This window comes from Dipodomys spectabilis, unplaced genomic scaffold (assembly GCF_019054845.1).
Source record: "Dipodomys spectabilis isolate Male_0828 unplaced genomic scaffold, ASM1905484v1 ptg000273l, whole genome shotgun sequence".
Taxonomy (NCBI): Eukaryota; Metazoa; Chordata; class Mammalia; order Rodentia; family Heteromyidae; genus Dipodomys; species Dipodomys spectabilis.
The window spans coordinates 8746134-8770326 of record NW_024870950.1 but is presented as its reverse complement, the minus strand read 5'-3'; the positions used below and the strand labels follow the sequence as shown (position 1 = coordinate 8770326).

The following is a 24193-nucleotide window of genomic DNA, read 5'->3' as shown; positions in this document are numbered from 1 at the left end:
GCCTTGCATGCATGAGGCCCTGGGTTCGATTCCTCAGCACCACATAAGCAAAAACAAAAAAGCCAGAAGTGGCGCTGTGGCTCAAGTGGTAGAGTGCTAGCCTTGAGCTGAAGAGCTGAGGGACAGCGCCCAGGCCCAGAGTTCAGGCCCCACAACCAGACACCCCCCCCCCCCAAAAAAAAAGAACGGATGGGTTAGGAGGGGTAGGTGCTAATGTTGAAAGGGGTGACTTTTTTTTTGGGGGGGGGTCGGTCATGGGGCTTGAACTCTGGGCTTGGGTGCTATCCTCAGCTCTTCGGCTCAAGGCGAGCACTCTACCTCTTGAGCCACAGCGCCACTTCCAGTTTTCTAGTGGTTTATTGGAGATAAGAGTCTCATGGACTTTCCTGCCCGAGCTGGCTTAGAACCGTGATTCTCAGGTCTCAACCTCCTGAGTAGCTAGGATTACAGGCGTGAGCCCTGGCGCCAGGCTTTGGAAATGATTTCTAATTGGTATAGTGTTTCTTCTGGAGATTATGAAAATGTTCTGGAATGAATGGCAATGCTTGCAACATTCTGTGAATATACTAACAATCTCTAAATTATATTCTGGGTTTTTGGGTATACTTTTTTATCTCTATCTTCCTTTCTTTCTGACCATACTGGGATTGATTTGAAGTTAATACCTTGTGCTTGCCAGTCCAGACACTCTATTACTTGAGCCATGCTGTCCTAGAACTATGACTCTCCTGTTACCTCCAAGTAGCTAGGATTACAGACATGTACCATATGCCTGCTGAATTGTATAGTTTAGAAGGATAAACTTTATAGTGTATGCATTCAGTTTTTGAAAAAGAAATTTTTTGTTTTGTTTTTTGGCTCCGGTTGTGGGGCCTGAACTCTGGTCCTGGGCACTGCCCCTCAGCTCTTCAGCTCAAGACTAGCACAATACCACTTGAGCCACAGCGCCACTTCCGGCTTTTTTCTTTCTGCTTATGTGGTGCTGAGGAATCGAACCCAGGGCCTCAGGCATGCAAGGCAAGCGTTCTACCACTGAGCTACCTTCCCAGCCCAAGAAATATTACCTTTATCAAGATGTTTGCTTTTGCTGGGCACCAATGGCTCATGCCTGTAATCCCAGCTACCCAGGAGGCTGAGATATGAGGATTATGGTTCAAAGCCAGGAAAGTCCATGAGACTCTTCTCTCTGATTAACCCCCAGAAAACTGGAAGTGGCACTGTGGCTCAAGTGGTAGAGTGCTACTCTTGAGCTGAAGAGAAAAAAAAAAAATTTCATCAATTCTTACTTTTTTTTTTGTCGGGCATGGGGCCTGAACTCTGGGCCTGGGCCCTGTCCCTCGGCTCTTCAGCTCAACAGTGTCACTTCTGGCTTTTTCTGCTTATGTGGTGTTGAGGAATTGAACCCAGGGCCTCATGCATACAAGGTAAGCACTCTCCCACTGAGCCACCTTCCTAGCCCCTATTCTTACTTTTTTTTTTTGGCCGTGGGGCTTGCACTCTGGGCTAGGACGTTATCCCTCAGCTCTTCAGCTCAAGGCGAGCACTCTACTGCTTGAGCCACAGGGCCACTTCCAGCTTTCTAGTGGTTTATTGGAGGTAAGAGTCTCACGGACTTTCCTGCCTGGGCTGGCTTTGAACTGTGATCCTCAGATCTCAGCCTCCTGAATAGCTAGGATTACAGGTGCCCGGCTTCTATTCTTACATTTTTAAAACCTTTTTTTAGAGATTGCTGAGCAAAAGATTCCCTTTGCCAATAAACTTGTATTTACTATAAGGATTAGACTTTGTATGCTTCCTGACATGAATTGCTTTTTTTTTTCTTTTTTAATTGTTGGTTGTAGGGCTTGAACTCTGGGCCTGGGTGCTGTCAGTGCTCTACCAATTGAGCTATAGCACCACTTGTGGTTTTCTAGTGGTTAATTGGAGATAAGAGTCTCTTGGGAGCTGGGAAGTTGGCTCAGTGGTAGAACGCTTGCCTTGCATGCATGAGGCCCTAGGTTCGATTCCTCAGCACCACATAAAGCAAAAAAAAAAAAAAAGCCAGAAGTGGTACTGTGGCTCAAGTGGTAGAGCACTAGCCTTGAGCTGAAGAGCTGAGGGACAGCGCCTAGGCCCAGAGTTCAGGCCCCACGACTGGACCAAAAAAAAAAAAAGAGTCTCATGGACTTTCTGCCTAGCTAGTTTTGAACTGTGATCCTCAGATCTCATTCTCCTAAATAGCTAGGATTATAGGTGTGAGCAACCAGTGCCCAGCTCAAATTGAATTGCTTTTAATTGCAAATTATTTATTTCTCTCACTAGATGGACGACCTCAATGGGAAGTAGAAGGAAAAATAATCAGGGAAAAGTGTCAAGGGGTAAGGAATTTATTGTGTTTGTCTATGTGTTGTGTTACTTAGGGTTTGAATTCAGAGCCTTGCACTTGGTAGAGATATACTTTAGAAACTTGCAGTAGAAAATTGAGCAATTCTGCTTTATTTAGTATTGAGAATATTTAGTAATAGAAAAGCAAATTGGAATTTTTTTTAAGTTTAAGAGTAAAACACCTTTCTAGTATTAAAATTGAAACTTGGGAAAATTAACATTGGAGTCCTCTCTTTCGTATATAATAAAAAGGAATTCGAAATGAAAGATTATAATAGGAAGTCTCTTATCGAACTTGTCATTTATTGAATTCTGTGAAGAAATTAAAACAATGTAAAAAACAACATATAAAATGGTACAAACCCTTAAAGATTTGTGATTTAATATGCTGTTCTAACTTCACAGCTGTTTGTGTATGTGTATGCACATGAGTGTGCATATGCGTGCCAGTCCTGGGGCTTGAATTCAGGGCTTGGACACTGTCCCTTGAGCTTCTTTTGCTCAAGTCTAGCATTCTACCGCTTGAACCACAGCACCACTTTCGGCTTTTTCTAAGTAGTTTATTGGAGATAAGAGTCTCATGGACTTTCTTGTCCGGGCTGGCTTCGAACTATGATCCTCAGATCTTAGCCTCCTGAGTAGCTAGGATTATAGGCATGAGCCTATAAGTAGCTTACAGCTACTTTATTAAGCTTTTTTTTTTTTTGCCAGTCGTACAGCTTGAACTCAGGCCTTAGTTGCTGTATCTGAATTTCTCAATCTCAAGGCCATAGCTCTACTAATGGCTTTTTTGGTAGTTTATTGGAGATAACAGTCATATGGACTTATTGCTGGGCTAGCTTTAAACGGCAGTCTTAGCCTTCTGAGTAGCTAGGATTACAAGCATGAGCCACCAGTGCCTGGCTATTAAGACTTTCAGATTCCACCCTGCAAGCTATCCCTTATCCTGTCACATTGTTCTCCATCCTGGTTGCATTGAAGATGGAATCTTCTCTGGGCTAGCAAATGCTATTTCTATTATGCTTTCCAATGATTTGGAGCAGTTAGATTGAGAATTACTGTCATCTTTTTCTTTTTTCTGTGCTGGTACTGGGGTTTAAATTCAGGGTTGGACTCATCAGTTGAGTCATACCTCCATTTCTGGCTTTTTTTTTTTTTAATAGATGGTGGTGTTAATTAGAAATAAGAGTTTCATAGATTTTCCTGCCTAGCCTGACTTCTAATCACAAACTTCAGATATTAGCCTCCTGAGTAGCTAGGCACCCAGCTGAGAATTGCCTTTCATTTGGGCAAAGATTTTTTTCTACTTGTGTAAAATTATTTTTGAGGGCTGGGAATGTGGCTTAGTGGTATAGTGCTTGCCTAGCATGCATGAAACCCTGGGTTCAATTCCTCAGTACCACATAAACAGAAAAAGCCAGAAGTGGTGCTATGGCTCAAGTGGTATAGTACTAGCCTTGGGCACAGAGAGGCTCAGGGACAAGCCCCAGGGCTGGCCAAAATACCAAAAAGATTCAAGAGTGAACTGTCCATATACTAAATCTCTAGATGACTATGTGACCAGTTGATGTACATAATTTTCTGTGATAGGAGAAATCTGTAGTTAAGATGAATAAGTTGCATTGAGTTTAGTAAGTATATTTCAGTTTTAGATTTGAGTGTAACACAGTCTTACTTTCCTTTTTCCTTTAGGCTCATATTGTCCTTGAAGTTCCTCCCTATCATAACCCAGCAATCACCACTGCAGTGCAGGTGCACTTCTATCTTTGCAATGGCAAGAGGAAAAAAAGCCAGTCTCAACGTTTTACTTACACACCAGGTATGAGTTGTAATAGTTTACTGTAGAGTTTTCTTTCATAATGTAGAAAAAGTTACTTAGGGGCTGGGAAGGTGGCTCAGTGGTAGAGCACTTGCCTTGCATGCATGAGGCCCTGGGTTTGATTCCTCAGCACCACATAAGCAGAAAAAAAAAAAGCTGGTAGAGCACTGGCCTTGAGCTGAAGAGCTGAGGGACAGCGCCCAGGCCCAGAGTTCAGGCCCCATGACCGGACACCCCCCCCCCCCCAAAAAAAAAAAAAAGAAAGAAAGAAAAGAAAAAGATTTGATGGTCTGGGAATGTGGCTTAGTAGTAGAGTGCTTGCCTAGCATGCATGAAACCTTGGGTTTGTTTCCTCAGTACCACATAAACAGAAAAAGCTGGAAGTGGCCTTGTGGCTCAAATAGTAGAGTGCTAGTCTTAAGCAAAGGAGGTTGGGGCAGGGGGGAAGGTGAGCTGGGAAGGTGGCTCAGTGGTAGTGCGCTTGCCTTGCATGCATGAGGCTCTGGGTTCGATTCTTCAGCACCACATAAGCAGAAATAAAAAAGCCAGAAGTGGCACTGTGGCTCAAGTGGTAGAGTGCTAGCCTTGAGCTGAAGAGCTGAGGGACAGCATCCAGGCCCAGAGTTGAGGCCCACGACCGGACAAAAAAAAAAGAAAAGAAGCTCAGGAACTGTGTCTAGGCCCTGAGTATAAGCCCCAGGACTGGCAAATAAATAAATAAAAGTTACTCAGTGAATGTTGGAACCTTTAAGGTAGACTGATTAAGAATATGTTGATATTTTTACTGTTTATAATCTGTGTTTGCACTGACTTTAAGTATTAGATGTGCTATCAATGACCACTTTTTTTTTTCTTTTTTTTTTTTTTGTCGGTTGTGGGGCTTGAACTCTGGGCCTGGGCTCTGTCCCTGTGCTCTTTAGCTCAAGGCCAGCACTCTACCACTTGAGCCACAGTGCCACTTCCAGTTTTCTGAGTGGTTTATTGGAGATGAGTCTCACAGACTTTTCCTGCCTGGGCTGGCTTTGAACCGGGATCCTCAGATCTCAGCCTTCTGAGTAGCTAGGGTTACAGGTGTGAGCCACCAGCACCCAGCTCAGTGACCACTTTGTATTGGTTTGTTATAAGGAAATTAGAAGACGGAGTTTAAATTTGAAGTCTTTTAGAAGGTATCAGCTACTCAGCAGGCTGAGATTTGAGGATTGCGGTTTGAAGCTAGCCAGGGCAGGAAAGTCCATGAGACTCTTACCTAGGTTAGATAGCAAAAAGCCACAAGTGGAGCTTTTGGCTCAATTGGTAGAGTGCCAGCATTGTTTGAAAAGGAAAGAAAAGAAGCTAAGGGACAGCACCTAGGCTCTGAGTTCAAACCCTAGTACCTGCACAAAAAGAAAAAAAAATCACCACCTTGTTAATTGGAGATAAGAGTCTCATCAAGATTTCTGCCTGGGCCAGGTGCTGGTGGCTTATAGTTATAATCCTAGCTACTCAGGAGGAGGAGATCTAAGGATCGCAGTTCAAAGCCAGCCTGGCAAAAAAGTCTGTGAGACTCTTTAATTCTAATTAACAAACCCCAAACTGGAAGTGACGCTGTGGCTCAAAATGGTAGAGCACTAACCTTGAGCACAAAAGCTCAGGGACACTGTCCAAACCCTAAGTTGTTAAGACCCTACAACCAACAACAACAACAAAAAAAGGATTTCTGACTGGGATGCTTTGAACCTTGATCCTTAGATCTCAATCTCCTTAGTAGCTAGAATTACAGATGTGAGTCATCAGCGCCTGGCAATATCTTTAAATTTCTTTTGGCAAGATCTTTTATTTTTGTTGTTTTTGTTGTTGGTTGTGGGGCCTGAATTCTGGGCCTGGGCACTGTCCCTCAGCTCTTTAGCTCAAGGCTAGCGCTCTACCACTTGAGCTATAGGACCACTTCTGGCTTTTTCTACTGGTGCTGAGGAATTAAACCTAGGGCCTCATGCATGCACTCTACCACCGAGCTACCTTCCCAGCCCCAGATCTTTAAATTTTTGTAGCAATCTTATAATTTTTGTCAGTCTTGCCTTACCTGATTACATTTATTTCTAAATATTCTTTTAGAAGTTTCTAGGGGGGAGCAAAAAAAAAAAAAGAAGTTTCTATAAATTTCTCTCCTAATTATCTTCAAACCACCTCATTTTTCTTCCTAGCAGAAAATCTATAAGTTGCTAGCTTCTTACGCATTTTTACAAATAGATATATGTAATATATATAATCTATATATAATATATAGACACACATGTATCTGTGTGCAGAATTGTTTATGTATGTGTATATTTTCCACACAAACACAAAATTTATATTTACTCATTACCTCACTCATGTAACTATAATCCTTCTGTACAGCATCTTTACAATAAAATTAAATTTTTTAATAGACACCAATACCTAATATGCACATATAGCATAATTTATAAAACCATCTTTCTGTAGAAAGACAGTTTGTTTCTATTTTTAAATTTTCAGATAATAGGAAAACAAACTTCTGAATTCAGATATTAAGAAAATTATATTTTCTTTGTTCCCTGAAAACATTGAATATGCTACCTACCCCCTGGTTTGGATACATAACTACAGTTGTATATCCTATAATAAAGGCCTTTCATATGGCTATATATTACATAATAACATTTGTTATAATTACTTTCTTCTCAGTTATGATGAAGCAAGAACACAGAGAAGAAATAGATTTGACTTCAGTTCCACCTTTGCCTGTGCCTCATCCTACCCAGACCCAAAGGCCTTCTTCAGATACAGGGCACCCACATGATAGTGTACTCTCACCACAGAGAAGCTTGGTTTGCCCCATCCAGCAAGCATATACGTCCGTTTTAACCTCATCCCATCTACCACAGTTGCAGTGTAGGGATGAAGGAGCAGGTAAAGAACAACATATGATACCTTCTTCAGTTGTGCACCAGCCTTTTCAAGTTACACCAACATCTCCTGTGAGGTCTTCCTATCAACCTATGCAAACTAATGTTTATAATGGACCAACTTGTCTTCCCATTAATGCTGGCTCCAATCAAGAATTTGATCCAGTTCTGTTTCAGCAGGATGCAGCGATTTCCAGTTTAGTAAGTCTTGGCTGTCAACCACTGTCATCAATGCCATTTCTTTCTTCAAATTCAAGCTCAGCAGGACATCTCTTAGCACATGCACCTCATTCTGTGCAAACCTCACCTCATCTTCAGTCAGTGGGATACCATTGTTCAAATACAGCTGCAGGACAAAGATCTCTTTCTTCTCCAGTAGCAGATCAAGTCACAGGTCAGCCTTCTCCTCAGTTGCAACCTATTACATATGGTCCTTCACATTCAAGGTCTGCTACAACAGCTCCCCCAGCAGCCTCTTGTCCTCTGGTTAGTTCATCACTTTCTAGTCCATCATCCCCTCAGCTGCAGACTATGCCTTACCAATCTCCTAGCTCAGGAACTGCCTCATCACCATCTCCAGCCACCAGAATTCATTCTGGACAGCACTCAACTCAAGCACAAAATACAGGTCAAGGAGGTCTTTCTGCACCTTCATCCTTAATATGTCACAATTTGTGTGACCCAGCATCATTTCCACCTGATGGGGCAACTGTGAGCATTAAACCTGAACCTTCTGAAGATCGAGAACCTAATTTTGCAACCATTGGTCTACAGGACATCACCTTAGATGATGGTAAGCTCATACCTGTTCTATAAATTACCTATTGTCATATAGTTGGGCTTCTTTTTTGTTGTTGTTGGGGGGCTTCTTAATAAATTATTAGAAATACATTAATATACAATTTGAGCAGAGAACCTATGCTTAAAGTCTATTTTACCACTATACTGCAGAATATAGCATTTTCTTTGTTTTGAACATATGTCTAAAGAATGAATTCAGGAGCAATAATTCAGAAAACATTGCTGAATGTCATCCATTTGGAAGGCACTGAGATAAATAGCAGAATTCCAAGAATGTAGTAAAGAACTACTATCTTTAAAAAGATTCACACAAGTAAATAACCTGTACCCCTCTGGCTCTGCCAGCTTACCTAATCAGGTTACTGGTGATGGACTGTTGTTGCTATTAATACAGTCATTGCTCAAGGATTTAAAAAAAAAAAAAGGTGTTGTTTATATATATATATAGTAGTGAATTGGTAATCATTTCAAATATTATAAGAATAATAAATAGAAATAATGAGGAATATAATCATTTACAGGGTCTAACTAGGAATTCAGTGAAAGCTACCCATAACTGTATTCTACTGTGAAAATTATAATGATTCTGAAACATCAATATAGAATTCTAGTTCTCTCTTTGATTCTGTATTAATCTACTAGGAAAGAAATCTAGATCACCAGTCTTTTTTTACAAATTTTAAAGAGGATGAGTTTACTCCTTAGTTGCAAAGCTGACATTAAGTCTCAAGTCTTGAGTACAAAGAGCAAGAAAGGCAAATAAAATGTACCATCTCAGCTGGGCACCAGTGGCTCATACCTGTAATCCTAGCTATTCAGGAGGCTGAGATCTGAGGATTGTGGTTCAAAGCCAGCTTGGGCAAGAAAAATCCATGAGACTTTTACCTCCAGTAAACCACCAGAAAACCGGAAGTGTCGCTGTGGCTCAAGTGGTAGAGCACTTGCCTTGAGCTGAAGAGCTGAGGGACAGTACCCAGGTGCAGAGTTCAAGCCTTATGACCAACACACACACACAAGCACGCATGCACGCACGCGCTCACACACATGTTATTGTCTCCTGGAGCTTTCCTGTCAGATAAGTACTGCCTTGAATTACTATAACCAAGGTATAAAAGGAACATACAATAACACTTTAAAAAAGAAAAGAAACATACATAGTAAGAGATTAGTATTGATATGTACCAGATTTCATAGGAAGATTTCAGGAAGGTTTCTGTGAGTCAGTGACATTTGAGCTAGATCTTGGATGCTGAGTACATGTTTTCAGTAAATGAGGAACAGAGAACAAAAAACAAACATAGAGATATGTCTGAGAGAACATAATTATTACCTCTGAGGTAGATGATCACATTTATACAGTTGGATATTCTGAAGATCACAAATTGTTAGCAGCAGAGCTAAGACTAGATTCACTTTCACTTGTTTATTGTTTTTGATGCCAGTCTTAGGGCCTGGATCCTGTCCCTGAGCCTTTTTGGTCAAGACTTGTTCTCTATCACTTGAGCCACAACTCTCCTTCCAGCTTTTGTGGTGTTTATTTGGAAATAATAGTGTCATGGACACCCCTGCCCAGGGTGTCTTTGAACCACTGTACTCAAATCTCAGCCTCCTGGTAGCTAGGATTACAGGCATGAGCCCCCAGTGCCTGGCTGAATTCACTTTTTAAAAATTCCAATCTTTTGCTTCTACAACTACAGCTGATGCTCAGCAACAGGTGGTCAACACTTTGTGCCAAAGGAGATCCCTCAGTGTGTGTTTTAGGGGACAAGGTCTCCCTATATAGTCAAAGCTCACCTTGAACTTGAAATCTTTCTACCTCAGCCTCTCAAGTAGTAACTAAAGGTGTTTTTTGTCATTCGTGGGGGCTGAACTCTGGGCCTGGGTGCTGTCCTCAGCTCTTCAGCTGTCGACTAGCGCTCTACCACTTGAGCCTCAGTCCCACTTCCAGCTTTTTCTGCTTATGTGGTGCTGAAGAATCAAACCTAGGGCCTCATGCATGCAAGGCAAGCACTCTACCACTGAGCCACCTTCCCAGCCCCACTAAAGGTTTTTTAAATTCCTAGAATATGGAAATGTTTAGGAAATTATGTATATGAACACATACTATATCTAAGAATACTTGATCTGTTATTAAGCATCTTCTATTTTTACATAGCTGGTATTAAGATCATTGCCTACTTAATGATGAAGTACATCATTTCAAATACATAGACATTTGTATATTATTTTGAGGCAGTAGTGCATGTGGCCTGGAACTTGTTATTTAGTCCAGTTTGATCTCAAGCTCAAAATCCTCTTGTCTTTAGCTCCTGAGTGCTGGGATTATAGGAGTGTGTCACCTAGCTTATATATAAATAGGCTCTTAAAATATTAACTACTCTCTTGCTGGGTTCTGATGGCTCATGCCTGTAATTCTGTGAGATCTGAGGATCACAGTTCAAAGCCAGCCTGGCCAGGAAAGTCTGTGAGACTCTTATCTCTAATTAACCACCAGAAAACCGGAAGTAGCACTGTGGCTCAAGTGGTAGAGCAGTAGCCTTGAGCTGAAGAGCTCAGGGACAGTGCCCAAGCCTCACACTACCCCCCAAATAAATATTACACACACACACACACACATTTATTTTTTAAACATATTCTCCCCCTCCCATCTTCGTCAGTCATGGGGCTTGAATTCTGGGCCTGGGCGCTGTTACTGAGCTCTTCAACTCAAGGTGAGCCCTCTACCACTTGAGCCACAGAGCCATTTGTGGTTTCTCGTGGTTTATTGGAGGTAAGAGTCTCACGAACTTTCCTGCCCTGGCTGGCCTTGAACCATGATCCTCAGATCTCAGCCTCCTGAGTAGCTAGGATTACAGTCTTGAGCCACCAGTATCTGGCCTCGCAGATTATATTTTGGTGTTGAACTCAAACTTGCTTTTCTCGTAGAAGAGTATTGCTGCTCTTTCCTGGTAGAGGGTGGGGGGAAATTCTCCTTTAGAGTAATGACAGAAGAAATTGGACTTTGACCAAGCAATATTCTCATTCACATAATTTGTTATTCAGCCAATTAAGACATTGTTGAAGACTGTTTTGTTACTTGCCTTTAATATTTCTTTTTTTGCTACCTCTACATATCATTGTCTTGCCTTGAAGAGTATGTTTTGCAAATTATCAATGAGTTACTACTCACATATTATAATTTGTGTGCCTGGAGTTATAATTTTCCTTAAACCTTTCTGTATAGTAGTATGGAATGTATACCCCAATATAAAGTTGTTTTTTTTTCTTTTTTTTTGTTGGTCATGGGCTTGAACTCTGGGCCTGAACGCTGTCCCTCAGCTCTGCAGCTCAAGACTAATGCTCTACCACTTAAGCTACAGCACCACTTCCGGTTTTCTGGTAGTTTATTGGAGATAAGGGTCTCATGAACTTTCCTGCTTGGGCTGGGTTTGAACTGTGCTCCTCAGATCTCAGCCTCCTGAGTAGCTAGGATTACAGGCATGAGCCCACCAATGCCCAGCTTTAACAGTTGATTATTTATTTAGTTAGTTAGTTAGTTGGTCATGGGCCTGAACTCTGGGCCTAGGTGCTGTCCCTCAGCTCTTCAGCTCAAGGTTAGCGCTCTACCACTTGAGTCATAGCGCCACTTCTGGCTTTTTTTTCCTGCTTAATTGGTGCTGAGGAATCGAACCCAGGGCCTCATGCATGCAAGGCAAGCACTCTACCACTGAGCCATTTTCCCAGCCAACGGTTGATTTTTTTAAACAAATACAAAATGGTTGGAGGCATGGCTTGATAGAGTACCAGTTAAAGAACTGAAATGTCGGGTACCGAGTTCAAATCATAGTCTTGGACCAAAAGCCATATATAATGAGAGAAATTGTCACAGTTGGGTTTTATGTTGTGTGTTTGCATATGCATGCCAGTCTTGAGGTTTGAGCTCAGGGTGTGGGCACTATCCCCAAGCTTTTTTGTTCAAGGATAGTGCTTTACCACTCTAGCCATAGCTCTACTTCCCACTTTTTATTTTTTTATTTTTTTTTTTGTCGGTCGTGGGGCTTGAACTCTGGGCCCTGGCGCTGTCCCTCAGCTCTTCAGCTCAAGGCGAGTGCTCTACCACTTGAGCTACAGTGCCACTTCCGGTTTTCTGGTGGTTTATTGGAGATAAGAGTCTCACGATCTCTCCTGGTCTCTCCTGCCCAGGCTGGCTTTGAACCGCGATCCTCAGATCTCAGCCTCCTGAGTAGCTAGAATTACAGGCGAGAGCTACCAGCGCCCGGCTTCCCACTTTTTAGAAGTTAATTGGAGATTAGAATGTCACAAACTTCCCTGCCCAGGCTGACTTGAAACTGTAATTCTTATATCTCAGTCTCCTAAGTAGCTATGTGTTAGCCACCACTTCCTAGCTGGGTTCTAAACATCTTAATTGAGATTATAGTATTAGAAAACTATTTGAGGCAGCAGTGGCTCACACCTATAATCCTAGCTACTCAAGAGGCTGGACCTGAGGATAATGGTTCAAAGCCAGCCTAGGCAGGAAAGTCTGTGGGACTCCAATTAACCACCAGAAAACTGGAAGTGGCACTGTGGCTAAACTGGTAGAGTGTTCACCTTGAGCTAAAGAACTGAAGGACAGTGCTTAGGCCCAGAGTTCAAGCCCCATGACCCACAAAAAAAAAAAAAAAAAAGGCATTTTAGACCTTTAAACACAAGGCTGTTTATGATTGAGCTAACTGAATCCTGTTACAGCTTTACCTTAAAGTTCTCCCTCACTTCCCACTTGTCCTCTGTTCACAAACTAAGAGAAACCACAGCTGCAGCTTCATCAGAGAAGATGCGTGTTAAATATAGCTCGATCTGCTGCTTTGGTGAAAACTGACACTGACACTTGCAGGCTCTGCAGCAACACGCTGATCCTGAATATAGGGCAGTTGCTAACTTGACAGTGAACAAGAACTCCAGACATGATCTTAGCTAATTCTATTCAGTGTATAAACGACAAACAGATGATCCTCTTTTTAAATGGATACTTTTTTTTTCCCTTTGTTGAGACAAAGGTCTTGCTTTGTAGCCCTGCTTAGTCTCCCATTTCATAACCCTCCCAAGTGCTAGGATTACAGGTGGCTGCTACCATACCAGCTTAATAGGTGTTTGGTTTATTTGTTTATTGCAGAATTAACGGTTTGAACTCAAGGTCTCACACCTCTAAAGACATACCTCTGGCTTAGTACATACATTTTTCAAGCAAAGGAATGATAATCACAAGAACAATATTGTTGCTTTCCAAGGAAGACAGGAGACTGATATGTAGGAAGAGCCAAGAGTAAATACATCCAGTGTTTTTGGATCTGTTGGATAATTTTTCACTTGTGTGTATTTTGTTTATGTAAAATATTATATCTAATTGAGGAAAAGAAAGTCATGCATAGCCTACAGGGACAGAATGTAATTAATCAGATATGTTAATCTATTGACTTACAGGCACAAAAAGTATGAGAAAATAATAATACTGAACTTGTCTAACTGGACACTGGGCCCTACTTGAGGATGCATACTATACTGTGTAGACCTAAACTTATTTATGTGTAATTCTAAAGGCTTAAAGGTCCCAGATATGCCCATGTAGGCTTTAGATTGTAGCTATCTTTTATATTAAGTGTGTTTTATGTATTACATCACAAATTAGTTATAACTCTTTAAGTAAATGTATTATTTTTACCACTTGAACAAAGATTTTTTTTCTTTGACTAAACTTGATATGAAAATTGTGTGAGGTAGAGCTGGGAATGTGGCTTAGTGGTAGAGTGCTTGCCTAGCATGCATGAAGTCCTGGGTTCAATTCTTCAGTACCACATAAACAGAAAAAGCTGGAAGTGGCACTGTGTGGCTCAAGTGGTAGAGTACTAGCCTTGAGCAAAAGAAGCTCAGGGACAGTGCCCAGGCCCTGAGTTCAAGCCCCAGGACTGGCAACAACAACAAAAAAATTATGTGAGGTGTTGGTGGCTCAAACCTGTAATCCTAGCTACTCAGAAGGCTAAGATCTGAGGATGACCATTCAGAGCCAGCCAGGGTAGAAAACCTATGAGACTCTAATCTCCAATACCAGCAAAAAGCCATAATTGGAGCTGTGGCTCAAGTGGTAGAACTCCAGCCTTGAGTGAAAAAGCTAAGGGACAGCTCCCAGGCCCTGAGTTTTAGCACTAGCACTAGTTTTTTATTTCTATCCTAAAGAGCATTGAATTTTGGCAAATGCTATTCTGAATCAGTAGAGATCATGGGGTAAGGAGTGGTTTGTTTGTTTCTTCTTCGATTCTGTTCATCCTTGTATTCTGGATAAAACTAACTTGTTCATGAGGTCTAATCATTTTAATATGCTTCTAAGATTAGTTTACCTAGATTTTGTTGAGGCTTTTTTTCCATCTCTTGCAAGAGCTATCATTCAAACCACATCTGCTAGACATAAGAACTTCCTTTTATTAATGTGGTACTGGAGCTTGATCTCAGAGCCTCATACTTTTTAGGCAAGTTCCATGTATATATTTAAAGTCTATTCTGTAGGTCTTGTTTTTCCCCTCTCCCTCTTAAATCTTTCTATTTGTTAGGTATTGTGCTTTTTGTATGCTAGTCAAACACCCTACCACCAAGCTCTATCTCCACCACGTTGTCTGGGTTTGGTATCAAGGATAATGCTGGCCTTCCAATTTAGTTAGAATTTCAGAAAGATTGATTTTGATTCCTTTTTTTTTTTGGGTCCGGTCGTGGGGCCTGAACTCAGCCTGGGTGCTGTCCCTCAGGCTCTTCAGCTCAAGGCTAGCACTCTACCACTTGAGCCACAGCGCCACTTCCGGCTTTTTTCTTTTTGCTGATGTGGTGCTGAGGAATCGAACCCAGGGCCTCAGGCATGCAAGGCAAGAGCTCTATCACTGAGCCATCTTCCCAGCCCTGATTTTGATTCTTTTTGTCAGTTGTGGAGCTTGAACTCTGGGCCTGGGCACTGTCCGTCAGCCTTTCACCTCAAGGCTAGCACTCTACCACTTGAGCCACAGTAACACTTTCCATTTTCTGAGTGGTTTATTGGAGATATGAGTCTCACGGGCTTTCCTGCGGGGACTAGCTTTGAACCTCAATCCTCAGATCTCAATCCTCAGAAGTGGCTGTGTAGCTCAAGTGGTAGAATGCTAGCCTTGAAGTAAAGAGCTGAGGGACAGTGGTCAGGCCCAGAGTTCAAGCCCCATGACTGACAGTAGTAGTAATAATAATAATAATAATAAAAAAGCACTTGGTAGGCCCTTGAATTTAAACCCCATTTACCCCCCCCACACACACACACAGAGTCCTCAGTTTATATTAGTCTCTTAGCTATGCTTCTGCACTTTTTTATTCCTTTTTTTTTTTTTTTAATTGTGAAAATACCTTACAGAGGGGTTACAATTACATGGGCATGCACTTTTTTATTCTTTTTTTTTTTTTTTGGTCGGTCGTGGGGCTTGAACTCTGGGCCTGGGCGCTGTCCCTCAGCTCTTCAGCTCAAGGTGAGCACCCTACCACTTGAGCTACAGCGCCACTTCCGGTTTTCTGGTGGTTTATTGGAGATAGGAGTCTCAAGGTCTCTCCTGCCGGCTGGCTTTGAACCGCGATCCTCAGATCTCAGCCTCCTGAGTAGCTAGGATTACAGATGTGAGCCACCAGCGCCCGGCCACTTTTTTATTCTTATGTACATACTGACTTACCTGGGATTATATGTCATACACTTAAAGTCTGTTTGGAGGATTCATTTGTAGAGATTTGTCATTGTCAGTTGATAACACCTGTAGTAAGTACTATTTACTCAGAAGGCTGAAATCTAGAGGATCTAAATTCAGAGTCATACTGGGAAGTCCTTGAGACTCCTCTAATTAACCAGCAAAATGCTAGACTGCAGGTGGGCTCAAGTGATAGAGTGCCAGCTATGAGCTAGAGGGCCAGGCCCTGAGTTCAAACTCTAACACTGGCAAAGAAAAGGATACTTCACACAACAAATGTATTCAGTTCTTAAAATGCTTGACATGACATACTGGAATCTTTAAATCATTCCTGAAAGTTAGGTGAGTGGTCTCAAATTTAATACCAAAGTTGAAGCAGAAAAAAATCTGTATACAGTAAAGGATTTCTGGGTTTGTTTTTATTTTTACCCCTTTAGTGAGAGTACATATTATACAGATTGGATCTTTTTGGTTTTCCTTCTTCTTTTAAGAGGAAGGTGTTGGGACTGGGAGGGTGGCTCAGTGGTAGAGCGCTTGCCTTGCATGCATGAGGCCTTGGGTTCATTCTTCAGCACCATATAAGCAGAAAAAAAAGCCAGAAGTGGCGCTGTGGCTCAAGTGGTAGAGCGCTAGCCTTGAGCTGAAGAGTTGAGGGACAGCGCCCAGGCCCAGAGCTCAGGCCCCATAACCGACCCCAAAAAAAGAGGAACGTGTTAATTAGTGTTTACAGAGACTGTATTCTTCAAAAGTTAAGTTTTGTTTGAATTGTACAATAGGCTAAAATTATTATTTTATAAACCATAGGAAGAGATTTTGTAAATGACTGATCTAGTATAATAAAAACTAATTTAAAATAGAATTTACCCCTTAAAACCACTAAAAAACCATAATTTAACTCAATGTATTACCTTCATTATGTGTGTATGTATGCATTATGCATTTTTAATTTATCACTCTCTCCCTCTCTCTTTTCCCCCTCCCTCTCTGTGTCACTGGTACTGGGGCTTGAACTCAGGGCCTCATGCTCTCATTCAGCTTTTTCATTCATCGCTAGCTGTCTTATCATTTGAGCCACATCACTTCTGGCTCTTTGCTGGTTAATTGGCACTAAGAGTCTCTTAGATTCATTTGCCTGGAATAGCTTCAAATCCTAATCCTAATCCTTAGATCTCAGCCTTCCGAGTAGCAAGGATTATAAGTATGAGCCACCAGCACCTGGGTAATTTTGCCTATTTAATTGAAAACTTAAACTATCTGAACACCAGTAAAATGTGGGGACTCATTTTATGACAAATAATTGACAATTAAAGGAGAATTAAATTATTCTTGATTACAGAAAGAAAAATAAACAGGCCAGGCACTGTAATAGATTAAGTTCACCCTCTGGTTTGTTCCATTCAGTAGTGATGTTGTCTTCTTTGACACAGACCAATTTATGTCTGACTTGGAACACCAGCCATCAGGTTCAGCAGAGAAATGGCCTAACCACAGTGAGCTCTCATGTCCAGCTCCTTTCTGGAGAATCTAGAGGGTGAGTGTTGATTGAACTATGTCATTGTTTTGTGCCCTAGTCTGGTACTTGCATGCAGTGGCTGGATTTGCATGTGCTACAAAGGAGGGGGTGTGCATAGGCACTTTCTTGGTAGATCCACTTGTTACCCAAAGATAACATTAGAAGATTCTGCTTTTTCAGTCTAACCACACTTAGGTTCTCATATTCATACTTAACATTTTAGTGTGGGTTTGAGTGAAAACCAAATATTTATTAAACCAGAGCAGAGAGAGGTCCCATATATATTAATTGTATTACCTGGATGTTACCTACATTTAGTTGCTGATCAGATGTGCAGGCCTGCCATTTCTGGTCAAGTATTCCTTAAGTTTAGGTGTGAAGCACTATGGAATAGAAGCTCATTTTGATAGGCAATCAGACTGTTCATTCTTGGCCTGAGCATATACCCAGATTTGCAATCCTGGTAATTCTTCTAGGGCTCCACTTGAAATTAAGCCATAGTAGTAGAGCCCAGTATCAGTGAGAGAAGAACATAGGCTTCAGGCCTGTAGACTTCAACAGCCTACCAGGAACACAATCTTCCCTCATGGTCATGTTAGTGCCTTTCTTCAAGATTTGTAGCCCTTAAAGTATGTACCTGTATTGTGGTGCATACCTGTAGTCCCAACTACCTAAGAAACTGAGACAGTAGGATCACAAGTTTGAGGTCAGCCTAGACAACTTAGTGAAAACTTTTATCAAAACAGTATTTTTTTTCCCCAGTCCTGGGGCTTGAACTCAGAGCCTGGGCACTGTCCTGAGCTTCTTTTGTTCAAAGTTAGCACTCAACCCCTTGAACCACAGTGGCACCTCCGGCTTTTTCTGTCTATGTGGCACTGAGGAAATGAACCTAGGGCTTCATGCATGCTAGGCATGCTCTCTACCACTAAGCCACATTCCCAGCCCAAAATAATAAAAAATTTAAGTCAGCAATATACCTTAGTGGTCAGAATATTTTTCTAGCAGATATAAGGCCCTACATTCAATTCCCAGTATCACCAGAAAAAAGGTTATAATAGAAATTATAAAGATTGTAATTTCTCAGATTTTCTTTTAATTTTATTTTACTTTATTTTTGTCAGTCGTTGGGCCTGAACTCTGGGCCTGGGTGCTGTCCCTCAGCTCTTCAGCTCAAGGCTAGCACTCTACCACTTGAGCCACAGTGCCACTTCTGGCTTTTTCTGCTTATGTGGTGCTGAGGGATTGAATCAGGACCCATACATGCAAGGCAAGCACTCTCCCACTGAGCTACCTTCCCAGGCCTAATTTTATTTTAAAATGAGTATGAATTTGGAAGAGACCTTAGAAAGCATGTCCACTACACAAATCTTTAAGATTGTTGAGGCTCCTAATTAGCTATTGCACATCAAAACCCTGGATTTTCTCAGAATCTAGGCCTATGCTGGTGTCATTCTATTCTTACCATGATAGGAATAAAAGTGGCTATCTAGAGATGTGGCTTGGCATTAGGGTGCCTACTTAGCAAATGCAAGGTTATGAATTTAAACCCTAATACTGCCAGTAACAGTGGTGCCTAAACTGGTGCTGGTGGCACTTAAACCTGTAATGCTAGTTACTAAGGAGGCCGAGACCTAGAAGATCACAATTTGAAGCTAGTCTGGTGAGAAAAGTCTGAGAAAGTCCATTTTCAGAATAACCACTAGAAAGCTAGGCTGAAGGCATGGTTCAAGTGGTAGTGTCAGCTGTGAGTGGGCAGTGAGGATCCTGAATTTAAAACCTTAGTTGGGGGAGGAAGGAGACTCCTTTCTGTACTTAGGAGGCAAAAAGAAGGAAGGATTTTGACTTTGTAGCCATCCTGATAGAATCTACGGATCATGGTTCAAGACCAAGTCTAGGGAGTAAAGTCAGTGAGAATCTTATCTACAGTTAACTACCCAAAAAGCTGGAAGTGGAGATGTAGTTCGTTTGGTATTGTTAGCCATGAACAAAAGAGCTCAGGGCCGGGCACCAGAGGCTCACACTTGTAATCCTATTTATGTGGCTAAGATCTGAGGATTACAGTTCAAAATTGGCCAGGGCAGGAAAGTCAGTGAGACTTCCTATCTGCAGTTAAACACCAGAAACCCAGAAGTGAAGCTGTGGCTCAAATTGGTAGAGTGGTAGCCTTGAGTGAGAAAGCTCAGGGACAGTGCTCAGGCCCTGAGTTCAAGCCCCACTAGCAATAACAAAAATTTTTTATTTCTTCAAAGAAATGTCTGATGGATAATGCTATACAAATCCTAAGTTTGTAACAAAGTTGTTTTTTTTTTTCTTTTTTCTTCTTTTTTGCCAGTCCTGGTGCTTGAACCCTGGGGCTTGGGTACTGTCCCTGAGCTTCTTTTGCTCACGGCTAGCTACCACTTGAGCCGTAGCACCACTTCTGACTTTTGCTGTTTGTGTGGTACTGAGGAATCGAACCCAGGGTTTCATGCATGCTAGGCAAGCACTCTCCCACCAAAGCCACATTCCCAGCCTGTAACAAAATATTCTATAAACATTAAACCTCCAGCTGAGTAAACAGTGTGAAGATACTTGAAAGAATATTCAAGTATTGACATGTACCCTTTTGAATCAGCAATAGTTGAAATATGAAAAAATAAGTACTTTTTCAGTTTGTGTAAAAATGTGAACTCACTCACACCTAGCTGCTCAGGAGGCTGAGATCTGAGGATCACAGTTTGAGGCCAGACCAGGCAGGAAAGTCCATGAGACTCGTATCTCCAATTAACCACCAGAAAACCAGAAGTGGCACGGTGGCTCAAGTAGTAGAGCACTAGCCTTGAGCTGAAGAGCTGAGGGACAGCACCCAGGCTGAGAGTTCAAGCCCCATGACCGACAAAAAAAAAAATGTGGAACGCAAAAACTTTCCCTACCACTGCCGTCTCATCCTGGGGATAGAACCGAGAGAGCCTTATGCATGCTAGGCAAGTGTTCTAGCACTGAGCTACATTCCTAGCCCCTCAGAAGCATTTCAGAAATGCCAGAAGAATCTCTATCTAAATAACCTTGTTCACTGATAATGCCTAAATCTAGAAACTCCAGGGGCTAAACCTGGGCTCCAGAGGCATAAATACATCTAACTCATTCCTCCACCTATGTTCTGAATACTTTTCAAGACTTTTACTCCATATCTTTTATTGGTCTCAGTCTATCCAACCTCAATTCCTGGATTCTTCTCATCAGTCCTTATGTCAAAAAAGCCACCCAGGGGCTGGGAAGGTAGCTCAGTGGTAGAGTGCTTGCCTTGCATGCATGAGGCCCTGGGTTCGATTCCTTAGCACCACATACGCAAACAAAGAAAAGAGCCGAAGTGGCGCTGTGGCTCGAGTGGTAGAGTGCTAGCCTTGAGCTGAAGAGCTGAGGGACAGCGCCCAGGCCCAGGGTTCAGGCCCCATGACTGGACCCAAAAAAAAAGCCACCTAGGCTGGGCACCTGTGACTGATGCCTGTAATCCTAGCTACTCAGGAGGCTATGATCTCAGGATCGAAGTTCAAAGCCAGCCTGAGCAGGAAAGTCTCCAGTAAACTACTCAGAAAAAGCTGGAAATGGTGCTGTGACTCAAGTGGTAGAACACTAGCCTTGAACACAGAGAGGCATATGGACAGTGTCCAGGCCCTGAGTTCAAACCCCAGGACTGGCTAAAAGAAAAAAAAGATAACCCTGAAAACCAAAAAGACCCTAGATCTCACATGTTCCTCTTTATGTAATTTTTTTTACAACTTTAATATGTGTGTGTGTGCATGCATGCGTGCATGTGCCAATATTGGGGCTTGAACATTGTCCCAGTGGTCAGAATTCAAGGTCAGTGTTCAAGGCTGGTGCTATACCATATGAACCACAGCTCATGTGCTTGTTAATTTGAGATAAGAGTCAGATTTGTTTGCCTGGGCTGGAGCTTTGAACTACGACCTTTAGACCTTATATTTCTGAATAGCTAGGGTTACAGGGATGAGCCACCAGCACTTGGGTATGACTTTAATATCTTAAAGGAGTTATTTATAATGCTGTTTCTATGCTCTCACCTTCCATTTACAACACAGAAATGATTCTTTTTTTGTAACAAGATCACTAGTGACCAACTGTTGCTTCACATATGAGAAGAGAGTACTCTGATGAACTTTGGAAGGGATAAGCTTTTGTTTTGTTTGGCTATGATACAACTAAGGCAGTTTACCCATGTGTCTTTCTGCATCTAATTTTCTTGCCTGTAATATGAAGACATTATTTTAAATCCTTTAGTTCTAAATCACCTGAGAGTTTTATAGATGTTTGGCTGTCACCACTTGTAAGATTGAGTCTTAAGGGCTGGGAAGGTGGCTCAGTGGTAGAGCGCTTGCCTTGCATGCATGAGGCCCTGGGTTCGATTCCTCAGTACCACATAAGCACAAAGAAAAAAAGCGGAAGTGGCGCTGTGGCTCAAGTGGTAGAGTGCTAGCCTTGAGCTGAAGAGCTGAGGGATAACGCCCAAGCCCAGAGTTCAGTGGCCATATCATACCTAGCTTACAAATGGGAAGCTAAGAAATGTAGGCAGCATCTTGGTAGCCCGTGACTAGAAAAACCTTACTAGAGAAGAATGAATTGAGACACATTACCACAGATAACCTCTAAATTCTTTTAGAACTTATTTCTATCTTTAGCTTGAAAAGACAAAACTATTCAGATTTTGATAAATACAAAATACCTATTCTTGCTGTAATTGGGTGATTTCAATATTTCATGTATTTAGTTTTGGTGTCAAGCACTCTACCACTGAAACCACTTTCCCAGCCCTCTTAGAACTTATTAAATAGCCTAAAAACTTCAGCAAAACTGTTATAGGATAATGAATCATAAGCTAGACAACGCAAAATATTCTTTAACTGCATAGTGAATTTCAGGCCATCTAGTATTACTAGACTTATTATCTCCCAGAGAGAAATCCACTCGATTTCTCGACCACTGAAATATATACTATTCCTTTGCTTTCAGTTATCTTGTTTCTTCAAGTGAAATTGCTGAGTGTAGGTTCAGAAGAAAATAATATATAAATGGAGTCTAGTAGAATCCAAAATCTTCTGTAAAGATTCTGGTTAGAAATACCCTTTTGGATTCTCTCACCACCACCACTACAAAAAAAGGCCTTTGGGTTTTTATGTATGTGGCAAAGTACCGCAGGAAAATGCCCTGAGTTACCCTGCCCCTTTCCATCTAGTTGTGAGATTTCATACTATGCCATACTTGGCAGCACTAACTTTTTGTTTTGGGGGAGTAGGGTTACCAATACTGGGGCTTGAGCTCAGGCCTTGAGCATTATCACTTAGCTTTTTCTCTCAAGGCTGTCTACCATTTAAACTACAGCTCCGGGGCTGGGAAGTTGGCTCAGTGGTAGAGCGCTTGCCTTGCATGCCAGAGGCCCTGGGTTCGATTCCTCAGCACCACATAAGCAAAAATAAAAAATAAAAATAAATAAACTACAGCTCCATTTAGGGCTTTTTGGTGGTTAATTGGAAATAGTCTCACGGATTTTCCTTCCCTAGGCTGGCTCAGATCTCAGCCTCCCAAGTAACTAGGATTACAGATGTGAGCCATTGGCACCTAGCTTAAACTATGAATCTTTTAAGCATGGGAAATAGCTGTAAAGGAGATGCCTGTAGCTACTCAAACACTCAATTCTTGTTTGTAGAAAGGCATTCCATTACACTGCTAATGTGAACATTTCTCAGATAAAATAGCTGTTTTGTTTTGTTTTTATAACAGCAGATACAACTGATAGCCCTGGTTCTACTGTTGTTGTGGTAGCACAGGCAAATCCAGGTGTTGGGGTAGAAGTTTAGGGTAGTGGTTGCTAAAAGTGGGCCAGATGCTGTGACCTACATAACCTGTAACGTTGGCATTTAGGGCTGTTGACTATCATTTTAGTTTTTAGTTCACTTTATTTTTGTGACAGGAAGAAACGATAGAGTTAGCCAGGTGAAGAAATGATAGTTAGCCAGGCGCCTGTGGCTCACGCCTGTAATCCTAGCTACTCAGGAGGCTGAGATCTGAGGATCACAGTTCAAAGCCAGCTTGGGAAGAAAAGTCCGTGAGACTCTTATGTCCAATAAACCACTAGAAAACCAGAAGTGGCGCTGTGGCTCAAGCGGTAGAGCACTCACCTTGAGCTGAAGAGGGCAGGGACAGTGCCCAAGCCCAGAGTTCAAGCCCCACGATCAACCAAAAAAAAAAGACATGATGGAATTATACATTAGAGACATAAACAACTTTTTAGCTTTTATCTTAAGTGGGTAGAAAAATAAAGCCACCTCATACATAGTGAACTGTAATTTAATAACTCAGTAAATTCATCATATGTAGTCAAAATAAAATAAAAATTACAGGAGTTGGGGCATATAAGTAGGCAAGAGGCACTGAGTTCAATCCCCAATACTGCCAGAAAGAACAATTCAGGTAAGCTGAGCTCTGGTAGCTCATGCCTGTAATCCTAGCTACTCAGGAGACTGAGGTGGTTTGAAGCTATCCCAGGACCCACCCAGTTCAGGCAGTCCCTTTTGTCAAGATCGCTAATAATCTGCATATGCATTGCCTCACAGATAGGTTTGCCAGAGATGTTTTTCAGAGAAGGGCAATAATAAAGATTGAACTCAAGGCCTCTTGCTTACTAGGTACACTGTAGTACAGAATTGGAAAAGGTGTGTTGCATGGCAACCTAAAGCATTTCTGAAGCTAATTCCCTTAGAAGCATAAGTGAAAGCAAAGAATGACTTGAGTGTGAGCTGAATGCTTGCTTAGTTCTCTCTCTAGGTTTCTATCACTGTTCTAAGTCTTGCTTAAAATATACACTACCAAAATTAGATGCTTTCTGGGCACCAGTGGCTCATTGGTCTAAAGATCCTGGTTTGAAATTAGCAGAAAAGCTAAAGGATAATGCCCAGGCCTTGAGTTCAAGCCCTAGTAAAATACATGTGCACAAGTGCATGCACACTCACACACAAAGATGCCAGGCATTATTTTTTAATGATATTCTATAGTTCCCTTCTTAACCCCACCTAAT

General features: G+C 41.8%; 1 protein-coding gene across 2 annotated transcripts in view; it reads left to right on the top strand.

The window, feature by feature from the left end:
- Positions 1-24193, top strand: part of Nfatc3 (nuclear factor of activated T cells 3) — a 68908-nt gene that overhangs the window by 40482 nt on the left and 4233 nt on the right. Inside the window, exons 7-10 of one of the 2 annotated variants that reach the window (XM_042700874.1) lie at positions 2302-2357; positions 4057-4183; positions 6869-7882; positions 17039-17142. In XM_042700874.1, the coding sequence (XP_042556808.1) occupies positions 2302-2357; positions 4057-4183; positions 6869-7882; positions 17039-17139 (1298 nt within the window). In that variant the 3' untranslated portion in view covers positions 17140-17142. The remainder of the gene's footprint in view (positions 1-2301; positions 2358-4056; positions 4184-6868; positions 7883-17038; positions 17143-24193) is intronic. The other variant, XM_042700873.1, reaches the window with a different exon arrangement.